Genomic DNA, 27,184 nt, shown 5'->3' with positions numbered 1-27,184 from the left:
CCTCCATCAGCTCAGGAAACTACTTTCAGTAACGAGTATCAATAATTAGTCCTGTGACGGCCGTGTGTGTGTGTGTGTGTGTGTTAAAAATATGTAGCCTATATATCTCCAAACATTTATTAGAGTATTATGTAAATTTGAGTGTTTTGATAACAACTTTTTCCTGTTATATATACAGGGTGTCCCAAAATAATGTATTCACTCTTTGAAACAGACTCTCTCTTTAATTAAAGGAGACAGAAATACAATTTTTATGGGTAGTAATTTAGAAGGCGGTGAAAAACATAACAATGCTTTCTTTTGTTTTAGGATTGTCAGCAAACATGGCGTTATCGCTTGAACAACGGAAATGGATGCTAAAGTGTTACTGGAAAACAGAGAATGTGAGTGTGGTATGCCAATGTTGGAGAGCTGAATTTCGAACACCACCACCAACAAGAGTAACAATTACAAGAATCAGAGATAAGTCTGAAGTCAAAGGAATGGTGCACAATATGAAGAAGGGACATTGCGGACAAAAGAGAAGTTGAACAGACAATGAGAGTGTTGATGCAATAATCCAGGCATACACATGATCCCCAAAGAAATCTGTGAGGCAGTGCTCTCATGAGACAGAGATCTGCACAAGTAGTGTTCATAGAATTTTGCGGTCTCAGAACTTTAAGCCTTATATTCCAAGGCTTCTCCGTGCTCTTAACGAGGATGATCCTCATAGGCAAAGCGAATTTTGTGATTGGTTCATTAACAGATGTGAAGAAGAGCAATGTTTCCAAGATCAAATTCTTTGGCCAGATGAAGTGACGTTTAAGCTTGGTGGAACAATTAACCACCATAATTGCATGTACTGGGCAAGGGAGAATCCATACATAACTGAGCAAAGACATGTTAATCTACCAGGAGTAACAGTCTGGTGTGGTCTGTCTTCTGGAGGATTAATCAGGCTGTATGTCTTTGACAACACTGTCAAGGGTGACTCGTACTCAGAAATGTTGGAAATGGTAACTTCTGGTCTTAGCATTATGTTTGGAAATGAATATTATTACCTTCAACAGAATGGGGTGAATCTCACTTTCACCTGGATATGAGGGCATTTCACAATTGTACATTCCCTGCCAGATGGATAGCACAAAGAGGGAGTGTGGAGTACCCCACTCAATCTCCAGGTTTAACTTCTCTAGACTTCTTTCTGTGGGGTACTCTCAAAAACACAGTTTACACTGAGAGACCACACACGCTGGACGAGCTAAGAGAGCAAATTGAGCAAGCTTGTGATGCTATTCCATTGGAAACAATAAAATTTACATGTTGCTCAGTTGGAAGTCATTGCGAATGGTGTATTGCAATTGACGGACACCAGTTTGAACATTTACCACCTTAAGTTGGACCATGAGGCACCTAACACCACTAAAATTGTATTTCTAACCCCTTTCATTAAAGAGATGTTCAGTTTTAAAGAGTATGTACATTATTTTGGGACATCCTGTATTATGCATATATTTATATAAAATAAACATTAAAAAATTTATAGCCTATGGTTGACCAAATGTTTATTAGAGAATCATGTAAAAATTTGAAGTTGATTAGTCTAGAATATTTGAGATTTAAGGGAAGGTAGATGAACCACTTGCCAACACAAAGCTGCTGTTCTCAAACAGCATAAATGATGCCACACAGCTTATCATGTCCATCTGAGATACAGAGCACAATCCACAGTGTCACATGCTCTCATTCAATGGGAGACAGTGGAGACCTTCCTGAAAACTTGACTTAGCATGTGTGTATAGCATCTGGTAATCATGGAATGTATGCTGAGACCCTGTCCACCCTTGCCAGCCTAATACTAATGATGAATATGTTTTCATCATTAGGATTTGAATCATGTACTACTGAGCTGAGCATCAGTACACCAGCTTACATTAGTAACCTCAGCTACTGAGGGCAGATACATTGATAACAGACTTCAGGTTGGAAATAATTTTACAGTAAGACAAGATTTTTCTCTATGCTTTTATGTTTCATATCAGTATCAGTATAACAACAAAGAAGCCTGAGCTGCACAATTAGTATATCAGTTGATGAACTGAAATGAAGCATCTCCATTCCCCTTCATCTGCATTTTATTCTAGATCGTATGATATGCAAGGCGAGTCATAAATGAGGAAAAACATCCAGAGGACCACATGTTGTTATGCAGAAGTCAGGAACTGCTGTTATTTATTTTTGTCCTGGACTTATTATTTAGCAAATAAAGAAAAATTTACCACTCAGCAATACTCTGAGGACGTCTCATTACACACTAAAACCCTGGTTTGCATCATCCAGCAATGGCCAGAAAAAGTCAATCTCATCGTAAAATATGAGACAATGTATAAGAACTTGGTAAGCATACAGTGCCAAAAAAAAAAAAAAAATGACAGAGAGAGAGAGAGAGAGAGAGAGAGAGAGAGAGAGAGAGAGAGAGAGAAAAGGGGGGGAAGAGAGAGTGTGTGTGTGTGTGTGTGTGTGTGTGTGTGTGTGTGTGCGTAGACAACACAAAATAATCAGGGTAATGTGATAGGACTACCGTTCTGAGAGCTGCAGTCACAACAGCGCTCATTGCCGGGTAGCCTCTGCACAAATCTGATGATGGCCTGTTGCAGCTCCACCAGGCCTGGGTTCAGCCGCTCACTGCCACCACGGCCGCTGTCATCAAATGCACGCATGAGTGCTCCTTCTTTACAGTTCACCAGCACAGACATCCATGCTCGCTGATCTGCCTCATCTTCTGCTTGGAAATGGTATGTTCTGTTGTCTGAAAAATTTATTTATACCTCTAAAACATTTTGTGCACCTGCGGAGAGCAGAGTATTTTATCACAAAATACATAAAAAAGACAATAAAACAGTGTTACGAGTCTACTGAATAATTACATCCATCTTGCAGGGTGAACATTACGTAAGAATCAGTAAACACAGAGGGGAAAAAACTAGTAGCTTCAGCCTCTTTTCTATTGCTGTTCAAATACAAACAAAGAAATGTAGCTTAAACATAACTCTAGTGAGCAAAACCTCTGAAATGATGGCTCTACAGATTGATTAGATTTATGTGAGTCATCTCAGTTTGCAGACTCTCCCATAGGATTTTAACTGAAGTTTAAGATAAGTAGCAGAAGAATTCAGGGAACCTTGAATAATGATGCCATTCAAATAGTTCAAACCAGTGACAGCAGTGCAAAATCACCTGCAGCATTGCTGCTGCCTTAAGTAATCATCCACTTGGTGAATATATGTCGTATATATCTTTGATCCCAAAATGAACAGGCAAATCCATGTAAGAATTTTGACACTGTATGGAAGGTACAAATGAACTTTATACATTTTACCACATGGATCATATCACAGCATAGAATGTCTTACTTGTTGAGCTATGATATTAATTAGCAGAAATGTATATTATCTGAAAATTCAGAAAGGTCCAATTTTCTTTTCTTAAAGCTTCACAAAGGCAAGTCCATTACACTGCAGTCTCCCTGGAAAGTTTTCTGAATCATTTCTACACATTTCTTACATAAAACTGCTCTTATGTAGCCTCCCTTAGGGAGACAGTAAGAAGAAACCTAATGCATCATGTATTTTCAATGTAACAATCATTGAGCTCAGACAAAAGACAATCATGAGAATTTTGTGGCCATCTTACAAGAGATGAGGTCAAAGCAGCGCCTGTCATCGGGCACCAGCTTCATCTGGCAGGTCAGAAGGTTCACCCTGGTGGGTGGCTTAGTTTCATCTGCATGGCAGATCTCGAGAAATCCCTCAGCGGTCACACGGCACCTCCTCTTCTGCCACACACGACGCATCTTTCCCTCCGACTTCTTTAACAGGTGGCCCGTCCGGGTCACTCCATGCTGCTTGTCACCTTGCATCTGGTGCAACGAATAGCCACCACCCTTGTCTGCACTCACTGAAGACACGCTGGACTGAAATGTATCCAAGTGCATAAACTAAATTCATCACAGATTTTACAAATACATAAAATATCTGTAATTCAGTAACTATTGAAAATTACACAATGAATCAATGAAACCAGGATTTATGTTAATGGATTTATAAATACTTTTTAAAACATTATAATGTACTTTATAAAGCCATTGCTGAACGTATTCTCAAAAAATCTTGCAACAGTAGTTGGTATGCTCTGTGTCACTATGGGATAAAAGCAAATTTTTCTAATCCACTTCAGAATTTACTGTCAAAGTCCTATAAGCACTTTCAGAATCACAACAGATATCTAAAATTAAATAATTATAATTCACATTAAGAAATTTTTCACCACTAGCAAGTGTGTAGAGCAGAAAAGTATGACTGTAATTCACTAGTGATTTATGAACCAATCTAACATCTAGCAGCAGCTTAAAGCTTGTACAAAATCCTAACTTATCATATGATCCCTGCTAGTTCACCCACAAACATAATCCCATAGGGATCATGAGGATAATGTTAGAATAATTACAGAAAGCACAGAGGCATTCAAACAATCATTTTACCCGTGCTCCATACCTGAATGGAACAAGAAAAAACCCTAATAACTTTAAAGTGGGATGTACACTCTGCCATGCACTTCACAGACGTTTATAGAGCAAAGATGTAGACATAAAACTGGTGATGTTTGCCCCTACACTTAAGAGCCATACATCACCAAGTGCATTAAACTCACATAAATGAAATGGTATCAGAGAAATCATTTCTGAAAACCTGAACCCAAAATGACAAACATATATTTATGCCAGATGGGAATTTGAACCTGTATCTCCAGCTTATTGTGAGCATTTGTCCTATAGCAAGAAACTCCAGCACTTATCCAAATAAATTCCCCAATGGTGCTATTCCCATGCATCACAAGAGATTCCTCCTAATTTTTATGTGGAAATATCAGTAACAATAAAAATCTGGTTATGAAAGGAAAGACATCTGTGTTCGACTCTCAGTCTACCACAAATTTTCATTTGTCTCAACATAACCACTCAGCTCTACTTTAATCTACTGAAAATGAAAGTTAAAATTATTGCTTTTACTTTCACATCAACTACAGTAAGAAAGTTTGTTGAAGTAACAATGGTTTCTTCATTGGATAACTGCCTGTATCTTACATCTCAGATGATCAACTGTTTGGAGAGAACTCTGACAATCTTGCACCTCCACTGCATGTGAAATACTATAGTTCACTAACATTTTTCCCTTGTTCCCACCTATCCTTACCTTGACAAACTAACAATCTCAGTGAAATTGACAAATTGTATTTGTCACTTAATGCAACATTTTTCCACAGCCTATCATAAAAAAGAAAAAAAATAATAGTCCTGCTGTTATCTCCGGGATTGTCACAACATAGAACAAACTGCAGTTCTTACACATTACACATCTTACCTGTGATTAATAACAATGCACCATTAAACACTAAATAGAAAACCTAATCGCATAATTGAAGCACTATCCATCAGAATCTATTCAGTGAATTATCTATCAAATACAGCATATCTACTTTCAGGTTTTTGAAATGTATTCTCTGATCAGAACAAAAATAAAGGGTGATTCAAAATGAATATGTGGCTTTTAAGGCTTTGTAGTATTTATTACATTCAACTTACAGGTATAAATAATAAATCAAATGAAAGAGCAACTCAAAAGGTTTAGTTTGTATACCTGTGAAGGTTCTGTTTGTGCACAAAGGGAAGAGAATGGAACAACTGATAATTACTGAAGAACATGCTGAGTGAGTGACAGTCTTTCACGGGTAGGTTCAAGAAATCAGTTCGGGAGGCTAGTCGTGAATTAGCAATTCCAGAGACACCAGGGTGAAGACTTGTAAGGCAACACTTACAACTATGTCCTTATTGTATGCAGTTGTTACAATTCCTAAGGCCTATAGACTACAATTTATGTGCCAATTTTGTAAGAAAGGTTGCTGTATGTTGATAAAGATTTTCCTGATTTGTCATCTTCAGTGATGAACTGTCTTTTCACCTAAGTAGAAATGTGAACACACATGATATACGCATCTGAGGAGTCAAAAATCCCTATGGAATGGTACAGTTGCAATTAAACCTCACAAATTCAGTGGTTTTTGTGGCATATCCCAGCAGAAAGTTTATTGGCCTTTCTGTTTTGACGATGCAACGGTAACTGGTGTTTCTTATCTTGATGCGCTAGAACTATGGCTCTTTCCTCAACTGAAAGAAGCTAAACCACAGTACTTAATTTGTCAGCAAGCACCACCTTGCTGGCATAACTCAGTATGTGGTTGGTTAAATGGCGTACCACTGGATTAGGCAGAAGTGGTCAGGTGACAGAGTGCATTTTGCAGGAACCTCCATGTTCACACAAGATTTGAAACCATAAGATTTTTACCATTGGCAGTTTATAAACAATCATGTGTATGTGCCACCACTACTAATTGGTATACCTGACTTTAAAAACAGCATTGTTGCAACACTTACTCTGGACACACCGATCAACGTTTGGGAAGAACTCAGCAGTCAAATCGATGTGTGATGAAAGGTGCTCAAAATTGAACACTTGTAAGAAAAACTGTTTGAACTGCTATTTCATTTGATGTATTATTTATAGTTGTAAACTGAATGTAACAAATGCTACTTCAAAATAATGCTGTGGTGTATTAATAGCAACAGATATATCAAGGCCCAGTAAAACGTCATAAACACGAAAAGAAGCACAGAGTCATTTGTGAAAGTGTATGATTATAAATTACTCAAAGGGTGAAATTCCACAATCTAGCTGTATGTCCCAATTTTGTGATTAGGGGATGGGATGAATGCTCACTGTTTTAAGTGGGTACCTCTTCTGATCCAAAATAAGAAGGCTAGCTGAAATTACAGTTGTGCACACTGACAGACAGGAGCTAAAGTTCATGCCATTTACAAAAAGTTACTTTTGTCCAATTTATTGTTGTTCCTATATACTTCATCAGTTCAAAAATTTCAATGGACTGGCTTTATTCCTGGCATACAAGTGACATCAGCACAGTAACTATGGTGGCAGCTTGACTACGGAAACAACATATTTGTGTTCATCCGGTAAGTAGGCAACAATAAGTGTTAAGCAGTGGATATGTGACCATAGTGTGCCAACATTGCTGTGTCACAAATCACAATGAAGCAACATCTCTAAACCATGTGTTCAAGACATTCTCCAGAATGTGTGTGCAAAATCTGTCCTGCACACCTTGACCCTAAACAAAAATGACGACACATGGACACCTGCCATGACTTCAGTGAAATGCAAAATATAGACAATTCTTTTCTGGAAAAAATCATCAAGGGTGACGGGACTTGGTGTTATCAATATAAAGTTGCCACAAAATGACAAAATGCAGAAATTCATGTGAAGGGTCAACATACTGATGACATAACCGACAATATGATGTACAAGTTGAACATCAAAAGAAGGACTTTTTTGACAGTTTCACACGGTTGTATGAACATTCTGTGCTCCTAACAGAGTGTTTGGGGGGGTGGGGGGTTTAGGAGGAAACCTGAAGCTTCAAAACCACAGCACAAGTTTCTTCAGTTTGACAGAATTGTGGCGAAAGTGCCATTTACCCTTCGCTATCTGTTCATCGTAAAAAAGAAATCCACTGATCCAGTGGCTGTTAGCAAAAATCATGACAGTCTAGCAATCTATCATCACACAGCTTTAAAAATGAATAAGACTGACAGCAGAGAAGAATAAGAATTCTCAATACCTATTATATGATATTGTTTCACATAATCGATGGGTACTTCAAATTTGCTATAGAAAAACATTACAACACCATGCAGAAAGAATTCGTAGAAAGCCAAGGCATGGAGAATATGATGAAACTGATGGTACATACAGTAAATTTTCTGAAGTTGCACTCGTTACTCTGCTGTCAATTGTGACAGTTTTCAATGGAATTGAATGAAGATTATGGAGACTGTATGTATTTCTGAAAAGCAAGTTGGTTAAATCAAGGGGCATGCCTGGAACAATGTTTCAATTTAAAACCCAGTGTTGTTGAATATATGAAGAAGAAAGGAGAGCAAGATCAAAAATTAGAACTTCTAGAAGGGATTGTACACCTTGCATTTTAAGTGGACGTGATTGTGCACTGCCCAGAGTAAGTTACTGCAAGGTGAGAAAAAACTTATTTCTGATTTGAAAGGGACACATTTAAAAAGAGTACTGCATTGCGGAAAGGACAAATTCTGAAAAATAAAATATTTCTTTCCCCTAACTTCACTGGCATTAAAGAAAATGTGAGGGTTGAAGAATTAATTGTGGTCTTGAAAGACTTAAACATATAGTTTTTAAATGTTTTGAGGACACTGCCGATCTTACATCTGTTTTCTAGTCCATTTGCCATTTCAATTAAAAGTGCCATGTGCTTGCACAGATGGAAGTGATTGATCAGCGAAGTAATTCCCATTTTAAAGACAAATACCTTGAATGTTAAAACTGTCCATGACACCCATATTAATTTCCTTGGGTAGAGTTTCCATGTCTCCATAATGAGGTAGCAAAAGTGCTACAATATTTCGATCAACAAGTGTGTGTGAAAGCTTATTTTCAATTATGAAACTAAAGAAGTTGTAATTACGTGACAACTCAAAGGCAAAAATCTGTGAAACTGTCTGCGCCTGTCCCTATGCTGACAGTCCACATCACATAAAAATTATATTATGTATTCAGTGTGCCAAAAACAAATGAATAATACTGAAAATTTGTTTCATTTGTGATCTATGTTGTTGAGAAATATGAAATCAAGTTGTATCCAGAGCAACTGTATTGCCACTTAAACGCAGCACTTGTGTAGTTTCCACCCTATTGCCCCTCCTCACAATCCAGACAACATGATGTGGTGTGGGGGAAGTGTGAGAGAGGTGAGAGAGCTACGGCACATGAGCAAGGGCACTGTTCATGTGCTGAATTCTTGGACATCCCTGCTGTAGACTGACAACCCAATCAATCAAAATGCCTTCCCTTCTTTCAGATAGCATATTCAAGAGGTTGTTAACATTTACAGATGTGTTCTCAGAAAAACCATATTTTATTGCTAATTTTGATAGAAGGTGAAATGAAAGTCTAGCTTTAAAACTGGGCTCTAATTATCCCTTATGGAGCCATGCATAATGGTCTTGGTTGTGCATGTAAGCTACTTTGAGAGAGTTTTTGAAGACTTCCATTTGCATCATAAGAGATTTTGATACTTGGGCAATGTATTTTCCTGTATTGCATTTAAGAAAATGAGGTAATTTTCAGAACATTACACAAAAAAAATCCAAAACAAGGAGTAAAAGTCAGGACATAAATGAATTATCAATCAAAGACAACTAAAAATTTATTTTGACAAAGTAAGAGATCAATAATGCTATTGGGGTGCAACACATTGAAGGTGTCAACGCAAGTATTATAAGTTTTGAAGTGCAGTTTGCAGAGCACACTCTTCAGAAGTGCTACAGATAAAAAGTAACTGAAGGAATGAGCTTCAGATCTCTGAATCTGGAAGAAACAATAACTGCTGAAGTAAGCTGTTCTTCTTTAAGATCATTAATTAATGGTTCCATAAGAAAACTTACCATTACATTGGTGATAGTTAATTTATATTTAGTTTCAGAGCTTAAACACATTTGACAAACTTTCAACTGTACAAGTAGCACTATCAGTCGATCTGAAATGCTGGTTGTTGCATCACAGTGTAATATTCAAATGCACCTACTCACTTGCAAGTTGTTTTTTGGTGACTGCAACTGTTTTTACCAACAGGTAGTTATGAATTTATGTCTCAACAGTCTATTTTGAACTCCAGTTTCACTTGTCTTTCACTTCAGACATGTTACTAGTGATTTGTCGTTCATGTCGAGGATTAAATTTCATATAACAAACTATACAGCCAACATTCTCACCCAGTGCTTTACGCACAGAACATTTTACAATAATTTATGGTTTATTTTCAATTAAAGTTTCCCATGCCACACATTATCATTTATCAAAATGGTGGATGCAAACACATATGCATTAACTTGCAACATATGACAGTATACACACATGACAATACTGCTGTGACAATTTAACACCTACCACAACACCTACAAGTTTCTGATAAAATTGGTATTTTGAATACAATATGGGGTCTAATTTTCCCAAGATAATCCAGCACAATGCCAACATTTCTCAAATTAATGTAACAACAGTTATAATGCAAGGAATTTTTTTTCCAGTGGAGAAGAGGGGGGAATAATGTTATGGAAGGAGGCATCCTCTACAATCAGATGATTACCGTGCTTTAAAAATAAATCGTAAAGGGACGCTACATAAAAGGAAAATTCAGGACCATTATGTGGTAAAAGTTATTGTTTTATAGTTTTTTTATAATACTTGTTGTTCATAATGTGTATCAAAATACTCATTGGAGACTTGTCCACTGTCTAACTTAGGTTTCTGGATTTACCTTGCAGTTTCAGTTTTTGCAAAATCTACATAAGGTCCTGACTGACTGATTCATATCGCCCAGTCCAAATTGCAAAGGATAGAAGCTTGAAATGTGGAGATGGTGTTGATCTTATACTGTAGATGTTGTTTAAGAAGGGATTTTTCAAAATTCCACTCCTAATGGGGAGAAAGAACATGAAAGGTTTTTTGAAAATATGTTGCTATCAAGGCAATTTTGAAGCTAGAACTACAAAAATTTGTATTTGGTTTCTCTATCAGAAATAATTAAATGTGGTTTTCAGCATTTTTTGGAAATTTAACTCTTATGGGGGTGAAATAGTGGTTGAAAGTTTTTTTTTTTTAATACATCATTATTAAAGAACTACTACAGTATCTTTAAAGCTGTATCAATGAAATTTGGTATTTGACTTCTTGGTTACAAATAAAAAAGTACATGTTTTGGTGTTCTTCGAAATTCAATCCTTGTGTGTGCGAAATACGGAATGATATCTCTAACGAAAATATATAATTGTGAAAGAAATTTTAAAACTCAATATACGAAAATTCCATTTCACTTATCGGTTAAAAATAAAAAAAATGCATGTTTCACTGTTTTCGGAAATTCAACTCCCATGGGAGTGAAATAAGGGATGAAACTTTTTATGAAAATATTTCATTATGCCAGCATTTTTCAAGGTAAATATGTGGAAATTTGTATTTCGCTTCTCTGTTAAAATAAAAATTACGCATTTCTCTTTAGGGGTGAAATATTTTATTAATATATTTCATTGTGAAAGCATTTTTCAAGTTAAATCTTTGAAAACTGGTATTTGACTTCTGAGTTAGAAATGAAAAAAATGCGCGTTTCGCTGTTTTTGGCAATTCAACCCCTCAACGAGAGAAATAGGGCCAGACTGATTCAGTGACTCATCACTGCCGAGCCGTAAGCACCAAGGATAGAAACTTGAAATTTGGAGGTAGTGTGGATGTTATACTGCAGGCTTCGTTTAAGAACAAGCTGTTTGAAAATCCACTCTTATGGGGGTGAAATAGGAGATCAAAGGTTTTTGAAGATATGTCGCTACTAAGACAATTTTGAAGTTAGAACTACAAAAACTGATGTCTGGCTCCTCAGTGAGATATAAAAAAGAATATGTGTTTCTGGATTTTTGTAAATTCAACCCCTAAGTGGGTAAAATAGTGGGTGAACTTTTTTTTAATAAATCGTTATTAAAGAACTATTAATGTTTTTCAAAGCCACAGCAATGAAAACTGGTATTTGACTTCTCAGTCAGAAATAAAAAAAGTATGTGTTTCAATGTTTTCGGAAATTAAATTCCCTAAGAGATTGATATACAGGGTGAAAAGTTTTACGAAGTTATTTCATTAAGAAAGCATTTTTAGAGCTAAATCTATGAATATTAGCCTTTCACCTCTCGGTTAGCTATAAAGAAATATGTGTTAGGGGATGTAAATTTCTAGGAAAATACCACAATAAGGAACGATGAAGAAAAAGGTTGGACTCCAGCTAGCAGAATAGCTTCATGGTCATTGGAAATACAACGCTTCTATGACCTTAATCAGCGCGAAAACTTTAGAAGGTCTTGCAATTTGTGAGCAACATAAAAATTCGATTAAAGAAAAACGAAAAAGATCTGTTCAGACTGTACAGTCTACGCGAGTGAAGGAGAGGGCATTAAGCGGGTGTAGACTACACAAAGTGCACAGCCGTAGACGTCAGACTGCGCTAGTGATCAACCCGTTACCACAATCTACATTTCGCCTCGGCAACTACACTCGCAACCGAATTATTCCCGCCGGGCATAACTTAGGCCTCGGGCTACGGTACAGTTCGCTCTGTCACCACAGTGAGGGAGACCACTAGCCGTTTGTGCTGAATGTCGACGAGGTTAAAAATGGGAAGTGGAGTGGAAACTCTGTGTGGATGGCAGACGAGGTGGTGCTCCGGCGCGCCTACCTCCTTGTCGATGCCGGGCGCGCTCCGGAGCAGCGACCGCAGCTCGGACAGCCGGCGGCGCTCCTCGTCCTGCTTCTGGCGGATCTTGTGCAGCTTCACCGACAGGTCGGCCACGTAGCTGCCGAAGTGCTCGATCGTCTTCAGCCCGTCCTGGAAGTAGCTGCAACACACGGGCCGTCCGGCCGCCGTTAACCGCCTCCCGCTAACACGCGCTAACGCTGCAGCCGCCGCCGCCGCTCTGCCTGCGAAGCTACTGTCGCAGCGCTGTCGTAAGCATAACGTCTCTTCTTTTGTTCTGCACCTTCATTTTATTTAATCGCAGATCAGAAGAACGCTACGGATTCCAATAGCGCGGAATGTTTGCGCCCTTTAACACTAGTGCTGTAGAAGTGACGAGTGAATTTTGTGTCGCATGGGTTCGCTATTGTTGAGACACATACTCTTTACAAGATACTCGTTTCTGAATGTCCCAATGCATAAATGTTTTTGAAATTTGTTGTGGGACCTCTCTCTGACTATGATTGTCGACTTTGCATTACTTAAACAAAAGAAAAAGAAAAAAAGACCGTTTGCTGCTTGTCCGCTACATAATGATTGCACTACACAACGAGAAAAAGTACTGTATTTTAAGCTAAGCCTACATGACATTGTGATATTAAGGATTGTAGCCGGCCGTTTGCTGCTTGTCCGCTACATAATGACTGCACTACACAACGAGAAAAAGTACTGTATTTTAAGCTAAGCCTACATGACATTGTGATATTAAGGATTGTAGCCGGCCGTGGTGGCCGAGCGGTCCTAGGCGCTTCAGCCTGGAACCGTGCGACCGCTACGGTCGCAGGTTCGAATCCTGCCTCGGGCATGGATGTGTGTGGTGTCCTTAGGTTAGTTAGGTTTAAGTAGTTCTAAGTTCTAGGGGACTGATGACCACAGATGTTAAGTCCCATAGTGCTCAGAGCCATTTGAACCATTTTGAAGGATTGTAAACGAAAAATCATAACAAATATTCAGTCTAGAAATGTTATATTTCACATTAAAGAGATCAATTCAACTACATCTACACCCATACTCCGCAAGCCACCTGACGGTGTGTGGCGGAGGGTACTTTTGAGTACCTCTATCGGTCCTCCATGCTATTCCAGTCTCGTATTTTTCGTGGAAAGAAGGTTGTCGGTATGCCTCTGTGTGGGCTCTAATCTCTCTGATTTTATCCTCATGGTCTCTTCGCGAGATACACGTAGGAGGGAGCAACATACTGCTTGACTCTCGAAACTTCAACAAAAGCCCGTACCAAGCTACTGAGCGTCTCTCCTGCAGAGTCTTCCGCTGGAGTTTATCTGTCATCTCCGTAACGCTTTCGTGATTACTAAATGATCCTGTAACGAAGCGCGCTGCTCTCCGTTGGATCTTCTCTATCTATTCTATCAACCCTATCTGGTACGGATCCCACACTGGTGAGCAATATTCAAGCAGTGGACGACCAAGTGTACTGTAACCTACTTCCTTTGTTTTCGGATTGCATTTCCTTAGGATTCTTCCAATGAATCTCAGTCTGGCATCTGCTTTCCCCACGATTAATTTTATATGGTCATTCCATTTTAAATCACTCCTGATGCCTACTCCAGATAATTTATGGAATTAACTGCTTCCAGTTGCTGACCTGCTATATTGTAGCTAAATGATAAAGGATCTTTCTTTCTATGTATTCGCAGCACATTACACTTGTCTACATTGAGATTCAGTTGCCATTCCCTGCACCATGCGTCAATTCGTTGCATATCCTCCTGCATTTCCGTACAATTTTCCATTGTTACAACCTCCCGGTATACCACAGCATCATCCGCAAAAAGCCTCAGTGAACTTCCGATGTTATCCACAAGGTCATTTATGTATATTGTGAATAGCAACGGTCCTACGACACTCCCCTGCGGCACACCTGAAATCACTCTTCGGAAGACTTCTCTCCATTGAGAATGACATCTTGCGTTCTCTTATCTAGCAACTCTTCAATCCAATCACACAATTGGTCTGATAGTCCATATGCTCTTACTTTGTTCATTAAACGACTGTGGGGAACTGTATTGAACGCCTTGCGGAAGTCAAGAAACACGGCATCTACCTGGGAACCCGTGTCTATGGCCCTCCGAGTCTCGTGGACGAATAGCGCGAGCTGGGTTCCACACGATCGTCTTTTTGGAAACCCATGCTGATTCCTACAGAGTAGATTTCTAGTCTCCAGAAAAGTCATTATACTCGAACATAATACGTGTTCAAAAATTCTACAACTGATCGACGTTAGAGATATAGGTCTATAGTTCTGCACATCTGTTCGACGTCCCTTCTTGAAAATTGAGATGACCTGTGCCCTTTTCCAATCCTTTGGAACGTTAAGCTCTTCTAGAGACCTACGGTACACCGCTGCACGAAGGGGTGAAAGTTCCTTCGCGTACTCTGTGTAAAATCAAACTGGTATCCCATTTTGAGCGATTTTAATTGTTTCTCTATCCCGCTGTCGTCTATTTCGATATCTACCATTTTGTCATCTGTGCGACAATCTAGAGAGGGAACTACCGCGCAGGTTTCCTCTGTGAAACAGCTTTGGAAAAAGACATTTAGTATTTCGACCTTTAGTCTGTCATCCTCTGTTTCAGTACCATTTTGGTCACAGAGTGTCTGGACATTTTGTTTTGATCCACCTTGGGCTTTGACATAAGACCAAAATTTCTTAGGATTTTCTGCCAAGTCAGTACACAGAAATTTACTTTCGTATTCATTGCTCTACTAATCACTGATAAAGAACATTTAAGGACAGAAAAACTGTCTAACTTATAAAATGTAATAAACAAAGCGGGCATGATACCTAATTTCGTTATAGCATACCTAATTCTGTGACACTATAAAGGGTAATGTACCAAAGAGTACGTAGTCCCAAAGAGAGTGCAGATTGCGTTCCGGAGATCTGACTAAACTGATCAGCTGGCCAATGACGTAGTTCGGTTCGGAGTGGTATCAGAAACGCCTCGTAGAAGTTGTGTGAAGAATTCCTGTGTTTCCGAAGTGAAACAGGTATGAATCACTTCTCAGCTTTCTTGGTGCAGTTCTGGTACTCTGTTGGGTCGTGGAGGTGACCAAACAGCGAGGCCATCGTTTCCATCCATTTAGGGAAGAATGCTGAAGGAAGCCGACCGCGCCCTTTCAAATGAACCATTCCGGCATTTGTCTGAAGCGATTTAGGGAAATCACGGAATACCTAAATCAGGATGGCCGGACGCGGGTTTGAACCGTGGTCCTCGCGAATGCGAGTCCAGTGTGCTAATCACTGCGCCACATAGCTCGGTCTCTCTTTAGGGCACAGCTGCAAATTTCTACCTCTTGAGTGCGCTGTGGAGTCCGAAGGACAGCTTTTGTTTCTGGATGACTGAATTAAGGACGAAAATCGGACAGGAAGCTCATCTACACTGAAGAGCTGCTGAATCAGGCGAGACAATGAACTGAAAATGGAAAAGCAAACAAAGGTTGTCGTTGCTCTTGGTATGTAGGCGCCTGCTTTAAGGAAAAGACTGAATGTTGTGAGTAGAGAACATAGATTTTGGCGTTTACAGGGGACTGGATCCAGTTCGTTAAGTATGGGAGATGGTGGCACGAACAGTGCTTTTCATTTGAGGGTGATAATGCGTGCATTTGTGACATTCGCTAAATGTGTACTCTTTGGGCATGTTTTACGTAGTGTTCAATAAAAGTATTACCTCTGTGTTGCTGTAGTTTTCTGAACATGTAGATTTTGTGTCAATAAATATAAATCTAAAAGGATTTTGTTTTCCTATCGATAATAACCCAGATATTTACGGTTATTCCGTCACTGCGCACTCTTGTGTAAAGCTCCCCTACTTAAATTAGTGATTATGTTCTTAATTCCGTGACGTTTTTCTTTTCACGTGTTGAAGTTCACTTAACGCATTTCAGCATCAGTATCTCTGTCCACTAACGTTTGCACAAATATTACACATAAATACAGTAGCATCAGGTGAACCGATTGACTGACAACTTTCATGGAATCATGGCAGACAAAAACAACACTGAATCCAAGGGCTTTTATTCTTTCCACAGCTATGGCTCTCTTTACAAGTAGCGCATATGTCATCATTTCTTTTGTTATTTGACTTCTGTTTTCCCTTACACACTGGTTTAATACTGTGCTACAATGGTTAGTGCCTATTCGGTTAATCAGGCCGAACCCTATTTCCTGCATTTGCATTATGAAGTTATGAACATGTATTATGGAGTTATGAACTTCCAGTTTACTAGTAAGGGCAAACAGTCTATATATTTTGCCAATATCACAACCACTGCGGTCTACATATTCTGTTAAAGTACTCCATGGAATGTAGAAACGTTTAGCAACTTTGCATATTGACCACTTTTCTTCTAAAACCTTCTGATGTGCTCCACGACGGAATAAGATTATCTTCTCTTGCTCACATAACCTATTTTTGGCTTCCCTTTGTTCGCATATTTGATTAGAGATGGAGCCATTCTTCCTGAAAATGACACAAACGTGACGATTTGTTACCCAACTATGATGACCAATATTATAAGTGTGTTACACTGGTAATACAACGTAATGTAAGTGTCTGACTACTTGAAAAACTTGCCTTGGAAGTTGTATTGCAGGATCAGTGTAGCAAACTACACAAAAAACAATAAACTATCTGTTCCGCACACAGCGTTCATTTCCGTCCAGCATGTCTTTCCCGTGTAAAAAAGGCCAACCTTACCAAAAGACAAAAAATGTTTCTGCTACCACGAAATAAAGCATGTCACGGAATTACTACTACATGTATAAATGTACTATATCATGCACACTGTATCATTGTTATTATTGTTAATGCGAACTCATATCAACAGTGTTAGGAACCGTAGTAAATTAGAACTAATCCCTCCATTCAGCTAAGATCACAATTTAATTTTACACTCGTTACGTACGTAGATCGGACTATGTCGTCGACGTACAGTTCCGGCATATGTCATACCAGCTACTGTCCGTGCATGACGTTCGAATTTGCAGGACTGTAACAGGCCAGTTGACACACTACGGTTTCCGCCGGACGGCGAATTGCTGTGTCCCTGTCTATTGTTGACGTTTAAAAGTGTAAAGGTATGCCCACACGATGCCTTTTTTCTGTGTAATTTGGCAAATACGTATAAATTTCCACCGTACCTTGGTGAGTATGTGATGTAAAAATAAACTTAACAGTGGAAAATGAAGACAATTTAACACTCTACAAAGATCATACTGCTTTTTGTCGAAGGGCGCAAGGGAAAGAAATATGCAGAAAAACTGAAAAAAAATTTCCAAACTTTCGCAGTTCTGGAGGTTGACAAATTATATTACGCTACAGAGTACGTAGATAAAGCATACTAACAGTTCTGAGAAGACTGACCTTTTGTAAGGTACACCCCTCCCCCCTTTTGGAGTGCCTGCCACCTATATAGTGCCTCACACTCTGAACCACGAGGCCTGTTGTCACTGAGCGTCTCCTGTGTGTATGAATTTGAGCATGCGGTTATCTGCATTTATTCCCACATATACTATTTGCACGTATAAGTGACGTTATGTTCTTTAATACATGGAGCATATAATAGTAAAACGAAATCAAGAGTCAAAGAATAAGACACAGAATTACGAGTGTCATGGAATATTTACGTACACTGCCACTCTGCTTGTCGTCGTGATAGCCTACATGATTCCCTCCCCCCCCCCCCCCCCTTACCCTGTGTCAACGGTATCTGAGGTTGAACCGGACTGATGTCGTGCACGCTTTGTCATTGTGTTTTTGGAAACCGGGTATCTTATTTCTGAACTCGGCGGTACCAGCGGGTCGTGGGGGAGCTGTACTCTGCGCCACTTTCTTCATCACAGCAACCTTGGTTGTAGTACCTTGTCGGCATCATGCTGGACATGTGTATCTTCAGGTACAGTACCTTCAGGTACAGTATCTTCAGGTACAGTATCTTCAGCAGTCGCGGGGCCGGCTGTCTTCATTGAATCTTGTGTATCGTAGAAGGCAGGTTTGAATCTGTCAATGGATACGGTGGTACAAATACCCTTTATGTCTGTCATTGAAGTGTTGTTGCTTCTACCAAGTACTATACGTGGCAGCAGCAGTGGCTTTCGCACCGTGTTGTTCTGTATGAAAACACGATTGCAGCTAGAGAGGCCCTCGAATACGAACGGGTGTTGTCCAGTTTGTTCTCTAGGTGTCACTGACTGGAGTTATCGGACGTGCGTCCGTAATTTGGTGACAAACTGTGATGCATCGACCATTTTATAAACGCCACATTATGCCATATGCACGAACTCCACTGTTAGGTCCAGCGTACACTAATTCAGCTGCTGTAGCCTCCAGGTCGCTCTCAAATGAAGTACGGATACCACGGAGCACGATGGGCAATGTCTCCATTCAATTTTGTGTAGCATGACACCAAAGGCCTGCCTTGAGTTGGCGCTTCAGGGTGTGCCGTCGCCAGTGGAAATATTGCAAAAAAACTCGAACGTGATATTTAAAAACAAATAAAGTGGACCAGAGATTTTATCTCGACACAAAATATTATGTTGTGTGTGAATACAGACCGCTCAGGCGGTAGATAATTTTTCTCGTGTGTATTACTATTATTATTATTATTATTATTATTATTATTATCATATAAGATACTGAAGAAACTGTCGATTGCAAAGAATAATGATTATAGACCACACAAACAATGCACATTTAATCTGAAGAACAACTGTGTTCAATTGTCTTCTTTTATCAGCTGACTCTCTCTCTCTCTCTCTCTCTCTCGTCTGCAGTATGAGAAGACGGACGTATTGCTCCGCTGCTGTTGAATGTAAGCTCAGTTGTACCATTAATCTCATAATACATTAGTTTAACGTTATTGTCACTTTTATTTGTAAGAGGTGAGCCCTATCTCATGTCCGCTTCCTTTAAATACCAAGATTTTGAGTAATTTTCAGCGCAACAATTGCAGCCGCCGCTGCAGCCCTAGACGCCATTATGTGGCAATCGTAATTCATAAAATTCGCGGAAGCGAAGAATTTGCCCGCTAAAATTATAATAAATATTTTCTCCACAGCCAACTCACGCAGCAGCAGTAGACGTTGTTTTAAGATTTTCATTTTCAATTCTTGGTCGAGATCGAGAGCCACGACTCGGACTACAACAAATTGTTAAAAGTGGTAAGAAATAATTCTCTCGCGCGTGTGTTGGCAATTGCAAATAATAATCAAAGATCTCATGCCCGAGAAGAAATATTTAGCCGAGGCAAAAATATCAAAAGATTATTTCAGTTCGTAACTTAAATGTAACGTATTTCAAGATTAGTTCGTGAACAATAAGTTTGCTCAGGATTAATCTTTATTAACCAAACAATGTTAAAAAAAGGTAATTTAAATTCATACCTTAACCTTTTTAAAGAGTCCACCACGTCACACAACATCTAAATACCTTATTATACTTTTTTATTATTAACAGTGATACGTTAACAAAGGGTCCTAGTATTCCGTTTGCTGCCGGCTGATAAGCAGTAGTGCCAATGGGCTCAATGCCCAACAAGCCAGCCATTGCTCTGAATAAGTACGTCTCGACTTGGCGTCTTTGATCCGCCGTACTGCGTGCCGGCACGCTAGACCGAGCAATCCATCTGCGGAAAACCGTTTGTGCTACCGTCACAGCTGTAATGTCTTTCATAGGAAAAGCTTCTGGCCATCTTGAAAATCGGCCCACGACCATGAAGCAGTAGCTGTAGCTTTCTGATACGGATAGGGGCCCAGAATGTTTGCGTACACGAGTTCCAAGCGCTGACTTCGTGGTAGGAATGTGCCTAACTGTGTCTTGACGTGTCGAGTGATCTTATTTTTCTGGCACGCCATGCAGTGTCTGACAAATATCTTGCAGTCGACGTCCATTCCTAGCCACACGAAACTCTGAGCGATTTCACTGTTCCTTGGACCCCGGGATGACCCAAGTTGGGTACTGATGCAATTGGTTGTGACCGAAACTGGTGAGTTATGAATGGTCGTACTTTTGCTCCAGACACGTCACAGTGCAATACGACATTTGTTGCTATTACAGAAACGCGTTGAAACTTTAACCCTGCTCGGTGATCCAACAACGTGCGTAGCTCATCATCGCGCTGCTGGGACTGAGCGAGGACCTTGTAATCAGTTGTTGTTATAGCTTCAACACGTGACAGAGCATTTGCTGCATATTCAGCTTTCCTTGCACATATACTATGTTAGTCGTAAATGACTGATATAGTCCAAATGTCGAAGTTGTCTTAGTGATACCTTCTCAGGTTTCATACTGAAAGCGCATGTCAACGGTTTATGGTCCTTGCGTATGGTAAAGTGTGGACCTACTAACGGATGTCCAAACTTCCTAATCGCACCATAGGCGGCGTACAGTTCTCGATCGTAAGGTGCCCAGCGTTGCTGTGATAGTGACAGCTTGTGACTAAAGGACGCGAGTGGCTGTCAAGCATGTTCACTTCACCTTGTACAGCGCCAATAGCGGTAGCTGACTCATCTACCATGGGCGCAAGTGGAGCCCGTGACATTGGGTTAGGTAACTGCGTAGCCTCTGCTAACGTTGTTTTTACCCCTTGGAAAGCAGTATCTGTTTCGTTTGTTTATTGTACACTGGTATTTGGCTTCGGTGAGCTCTTCAGAAGCTCATTCAGTGGAGCTGTTGTTAGTGCATGGCTGCATATGAATCGATGATAAAAATTAATGATGCCGAGAGAACGACGTAGCTTCCTAACTGTAACGGAACAGGAATACTTGACTATGGCTTCCCCCTTATCTTTAGGAGGTCCCACGGGGCTCGACTGTATATCCAAGAAAGTGGACCTCTGTCGCCTCGAAGGTACATTTCGCAGGATTAATAACTAGGCCTTGCATACGCAACAGATCAAATATCTTCATTAAATGTCTTAGATGTTCAGTTTCTGGCGCACACATCGCTAAAATGTCGTCTATGTGAACATAACAGAAATCCAGGTCTCTTGTGTCTTCGTCCATAAAGCGTTAAAAAACGTCCGCCGCATTACGCAGACCAAAAGGTATTCTCACAAACTATAAAAGACCTTAAGATGTAGTTGCAGCCGTCTTGTGTATTTCTTCTGGTGCGACAGTAACTTGATAGTACGCTTGGACTAAGTCAATAGTAGAGAATATTTTCTTTCCATGTATGCTGAAAGCAAAGTCTTGTATGTGTACCACCGGATACGGATCAGGAATGGTCCTCACTTTGAGTAGGCGGTAATCGCCACACGGGAGCCATGTGTTGTTCTTCTTCGGCAGCACGTTTAATGGGGATCCCCAACTGCTACTGGAAGCTTGACAGTTACCTAGTGCCAGCGTGCAATAGAATTCCTACTTCGCGACTTTATTTTTGCCGGCGTTAGATGCCTAGGACGTGCGGAGGCTGGTGGTCCTGGTGTGGTAGGCATATGATGTACTGTGGTGTCCTTCACTGGTACCAGGGTGTGCGATTGTTTTGTGACCTCGGGGAACTTCCGTAACAGGTGCACTGTCACCGGGGTGACACAAAATAACTATCCTCAGCTATCCAGGTTAGCGGTGGAATCTATCACTCCCCGATGTCGTATACCGGGGACCAGGCCGTAAAGAGATAAGAATTCATCTCCTAGAATGGGCTGCCACGCATCAACCACTGTGAACTGCCATTCGAATTTGCTGCGTAATCCGAAATTGAGTAATAGTATCTCGTGCCCATATGCTCAGATTTGGAGTCGTTGGCGGCGAACAGGCAGTAAGTCTACACTTCAGGTCTTCCGTTGATTTCTCAATTCTGGCTTTGACAGCATCCATTCTGATGTCTTGCTCTTTCGCTGCCAGAATCATTCCTATTGCTCTTTGAGTGTTCCATCAGTGAGCCACAACTAGATTCTTTCCTTGCCTACTTTGCCTTCGATCTTCTCCAAAAAAGGTCCGTGCAGTGGTGTATTGGACCGCATGTTGTTCTGAGTTTGCAAAACTGTTTTCCAGTACTGATTCTTTGTTCGCTGCATTATCAACTGCTTCCCGGTGTTAACTTCCTTCACTTCCTTTCGTACAATCCGCTAGTACCATTGTTTTCTTCTGCCACTGCCCATCAGCCTACAAAAGCCCTCTATCAATTGATTTTCAGAGAAAGTGCAACCTGTTCACGTCACTGCGAGGATGCAGCTCATGATGAATTGCCACCGGTTTTCTAGTGTTCGTGTCCAACTTGTTTAGCTCTGCCTGTGTCCAGTTCACAATGCCACCAGAATAAGTGATACGAGGCATGACCGAGGTATTCAGGAATTTGAGGGTTTTACTATCCTTAAGTTTGGTATTCCATATTTTTCTGTCTGTCCGGATCTATTATTTGTTGATCACATACTTCAAACGTCTCTGCTTGGTGTTGGTTAGTTGCGAAATGTCCCAGTATTTATAGGCTTTAGGCTTTTTGGCTTGCCCCTTTGGTATTAGCATGTCTTCGTTTTGTATGATGTTACCTTTCCTTAGTGACCATTATTATGTCCGATGACTGCCCAATGCCTATTTTTTTCGTGTAGGTACTGTCTAGCAATTAATGGCGGCATGGACAGATGTTGGAACAGTGTCGAACCCTGACCTCTCTTAGGACGTTTTTTTTCGCTTAAGAGCAATTGCCTTTTGTAATGCAAAGTCCAAGTAGCACAGTATTTCGAACTCAGTGGTAAAATGTAGCACCGTCTGCGACTAGCTGCGTAAATCAGTTTGCAGGCGCCGGGAGACGATGGCGTCTGTCCTCCCGCCTGGTAAAGCATTGGATATTAAAATAAAATGTAGGATACATGATTGCTGTACCTTCTTAAAACGAAAGAGGGCAACTGCTCAATTTAGTAAACGTGTGAATTTTTTGATATTCTAGGACAGACATCGGTTTTGAATTCAAACCGGAAAGTCAGGAAAAGGTCGGAACAACAGTGAAGACAACTAAAGAGTCATATACTGAACTGACGGCAGGACAATTTGACTCTGGCACATATCACCGGCGAAAGGTACTCGCTATCATGCTAGATGGATGGCTCACAACTTGAGAAAAGTTTTCCCGGGTTCGATTCCCGGCGGGGTCAGAGATTTTCTCTGCCTCGTGATGGCTGGGTGTTGTGTGCTGTCCTTAGGTTAGTTAGGTTTAAGTAGTTCTAAGTTCTAGGGGACTTATGACCACAGCAGTTGAGTCCCATAGTGCTCAGAGCCATTTGAACCATTTGAGAAAAGTTTGCTAACCTGGAGATTCACGGATTTTACTGCATTATGTCGATGGGAATATGTGAGTGCACACTCCGCCCACACTTGTCGCATACCCTGTATTCTTCATCACGGTGTCTGCCTTCTCAACTCTTCCGTAATTAGGAGCAGACATTTGTTCTGTTGAAAACATTCCTAATGACGCCTCCTGTATCTACCAGACGAATATTATCGTCATTGTCGTCTGTGAACCCGCAAAACGTTTTACATGTTGCTCTATTTCTGCTGCAGGTCAACATTCCTTAGTTTTTTATAGTAAACTCGCTCGCAGGAAACTACAGCATATACACTGACGAAAAAAAATCGCACCACCAAAAAATAATGTAGAGTAGTAAAATTTCGGGAATACATTTGTATAGGTAACGTATTTAAGTGATTAACATTCCAAGATCGCAGGTTCATGTAAACGCAAGGTTGTAACTGCAAATTGCTGGTACCTTAATAACCAGTGTAACTGCAAAAATTTTGAATGCGAATGTGAAAGCATTGTGGTGTACAAGTGCCGGATATAAGTTTGTGGGATGGAGTTCCATGCCTGTTGCGCTTGGTCGGTCAATAAAGGGACGGTTGATGCTGGTTGTGGATGATGCTGGAGTTGTTGTCCGATGATTTTCCACAAGTGCTTGACTGAAGACAAATCTGATGATCGAGCGGGCCAAGGCAACATGTCCACAGTCTTTAAAGCATAATGGGTTACAAGAGCGGTATGTGGGCGAGAGTTGTAAAATAGAACCTGGAATGCTGTTCATGAATGGCAGCACAACAGGTCGAATCACCAAACTGCCAAACAAATTTGCAGTCAGGATGCGTGGGATAACAGTGAGATGCATCTGCCGTCATACTAAAGCGCTCTCCAGACCATAACTCGAGTTGTAGATCCAGGGTGTCTAGTTCTCAGACAGGCTGGTTGCAGGCCCTCAACTTCCATCCTACGAACCAACACTCGGCCATCACCGGCAGAATCGGCTTTCATCAGAAAACACGACACTCTTCCACCCTATCCCCGAATTAACTCTCGCTTGACACCAATAAAGTCGCAACCGTGCTTTTTCTTTTTCTGGTGAGAGGAGGGGGGGGGGGGGGTGTTGCGAGGGGGGGGGGGGGGGGGAGGGTGTCAGTGGAATGCACGCTACAGGGCGTCCAGCTCGAAGCTGTACTTGAAGTAACCGATTTGTAACAGTTCATTATGTCACTGTGGTGCCAACTCCTGCCCAAATTGGTGTTTCTGGTGCAGAACGATGTGACAGAGCCATAAGCCGAATACGATGGTCTTCCTTCTCGGTAGTGCCACGTGGCCGTCCGGAACCCGGTCTTCTTGCGATCGTACATTCTCATGATCAACGCTGCAACCAATCATGTACAGTGGCTTCTTTCCTGCCAAGTCTTTGTGCAATAACACAGAAGGAACATCCATCTTTTCGTAGCCCTATTACATGACCTCGTTCAAACTCAGTGAGATGTTGATAATAGCATCTTTGTCGCAGGCATTCTTGACTAACATCAACTTACCATGTCCAATATCGGAGGTAATTAACGCTCACGACTGTTACAGCGTGTATTTAAAGTAAACCTGATTTGCATCCTCACAGTGGCGCTACTCTTATGTGACTGGCGCCAAATTTGAATAGACGTCATCTTTCAGATGCAGAAGCACGCCCACCACTTTTTGTTTGTCGCACAACTCCTTTTTTTTCCCGTCGTATATGAGATGCTGCAGGTGACGAAGAAATGTATGATGAAATAAAAGAAATTATTCAAATAGTGAAGGGAGCCGAAAATTTAACAGTCATGGGTGACTGGAATTCGGTAGTAGGAAAAGAGAGAGTAGGAAACGTAGTAGGTGAATATGGATTGGGGATAAGAAACGAAAGAGGAAGCCACCTGGTGGAATTTTGCACAGAGCACAACTTAATCATAACTAACACTTGGTTCAAGAATCACAAAAGAATGTTGTATACATGGAAGAAGCCTGGAGATACTGACAGGTTTCAGATAGATTACACAATGGTAAGACAGAGATTTAGGAACCAGGTTTCAAACTGTAAGACATTTCCAGGGGCAGATGTGGACTCTGACCACAATCTATTGGTTATGAACTGTAGATTAAAACTGAAGAAACTGCAAAAAGGTGGGAATTTAAGGAGATGGGACCTGGATAAACTGAAAGAACCAGAGGTTGTACAGAGTTTCAGGGAGAGCATAAGGGAACAATTGACAGGAATGGGGGAAAGAAATACAGTAGAAGAAGAATGGGTAGCTCTGAGGAATGAAGTAGTGCAGGCAGCAGAGGATCAAGTAGGTAAAAAGACGAGGGCTAGTAGAAATCCTTGGATAACAGAAGAAATATTGAATTTAATTGATGAAAGGAGAAAATATAAAAATGCAGTAAATGAAGCAGGCAAAAAGGAATACAAAGGAAGTGTAAAATGGCTAAGCAGGGATGGCTAGAGGACAAAGTAGAGTATGTAGAGGCTTATCTTACTAGGGGTAAGATAGGTACTGCCTACAGGAAAATTAAAGAGACCTTTGGAGAAAAGAATATCAAGAGCTCCGATGGAAACCCAGTTCTACGCAAAGAAGAGAAAGCAGAAAGGTGGAAGGAGGATATAGAGGGTCTATACAAGGGCGATGTACATGAGGACAATATTATGGAAATGGAAGAGAGTTTAGATGAAGATGAAATGGGAGATATGATACTGCGTGAAGAGTTTGACAGAGCACTCAAAGACCTGAGTCCAAACTAGGCCCCGGGAGTAGACAACATTCCATTAGAACTACTGACAGTCTTGGGAGAGCCAGTCCTGACTAAACTCTACCATCTGGTGAGCAAGATGTATGAGACACCCGAAATAGCCTCAGACTTCAAGAAGAATATAATAATTCCAATCCCAAAGAAAGCAGATGTTGACAGATGTGAAAATTACCGAACTATCAGTTTAATAAGTCACGGTTGCAAAATACTAACACGAATTCTTTGCAGACGAATGAAAAAACTGGTCGAAGCCGACCTCGGGGACGATCAGTTTGGATTCCGTAGAAATATTTGAACACGTGAGGCAATACTGACCCTACGACTTATCTTAGAAGAAAGATTAAGGAAAGGCAAACCTACGTTTCTAGCATTTGTAGACTTACAGAAAGCTTTTGACAATGTTGACTGGAATACTCTCTTCAGATTCTGAAGGTGGCAGGGGTAAAATACAGGGAGCTGAAGGCTATTTACAATTTGTACAGAAACCGGATGGCAGTTATAAGAGTCGAGGGGCATGAAAGGGAAGCAGTGATTGGGAAGGGGGTGAGACAGGGTTGTAGCCTCTCCCCGATGTTATTCAATCTGTGTATTGAGCAAGCAGTAAAGGAAACAAAAGAAAAATCCGGAGTAGGTGTTAAAATCCATGGAGAGGAAATAAAAACTTTGAG

At 40.6% G+C, this 27,184-nt stretch overlaps 1 protein-coding gene across 7 annotated transcripts in view; it reads right to left on the bottom strand.

The window, feature by feature from the left end:
• The window catches only part of LOC124549549 (arfGAP with SH3 domain, ANK repeat and PH domain-containing protein), a 318,055-nt gene that overhangs the window by 88,269 nt on the left and 202,602 nt on the right, over window positions 1-27,184 (bottom strand). For all 7 annotated transcript variants that reach the window (XM_047125253.1, XM_047125251.1, XM_047125254.1 and 4 more), the window contains exons 5-7: window positions 12,424-12,583; window positions 3,676-3,955; window positions 2,564-2,791 (exon numbers count right to left, since the gene is read on the bottom strand). In XM_047125253.1, the coding sequence (XP_046981209.1) occupies window positions 2,564-2,791; window positions 3,676-3,955; window positions 12,424-12,583 (668 nt within the window). The remainder of the gene's footprint in view (window positions 1-2,563; window positions 2,792-3,675; window positions 3,956-12,423; window positions 12,584-27,184) is intronic.

Source organism: Schistocerca americana, chromosome 1 (assembly GCF_021461395.2).
Source record: "Schistocerca americana isolate TAMUIC-IGC-003095 chromosome 1, iqSchAmer2.1, whole genome shotgun sequence".
NCBI classification, from domain to species: domain Eukaryota; kingdom Metazoa; phylum Arthropoda; class Insecta; order Orthoptera; family Acrididae; genus Schistocerca; species Schistocerca americana.
This window is presented reverse-complemented; position numbering and strand designations above follow the sequence as displayed.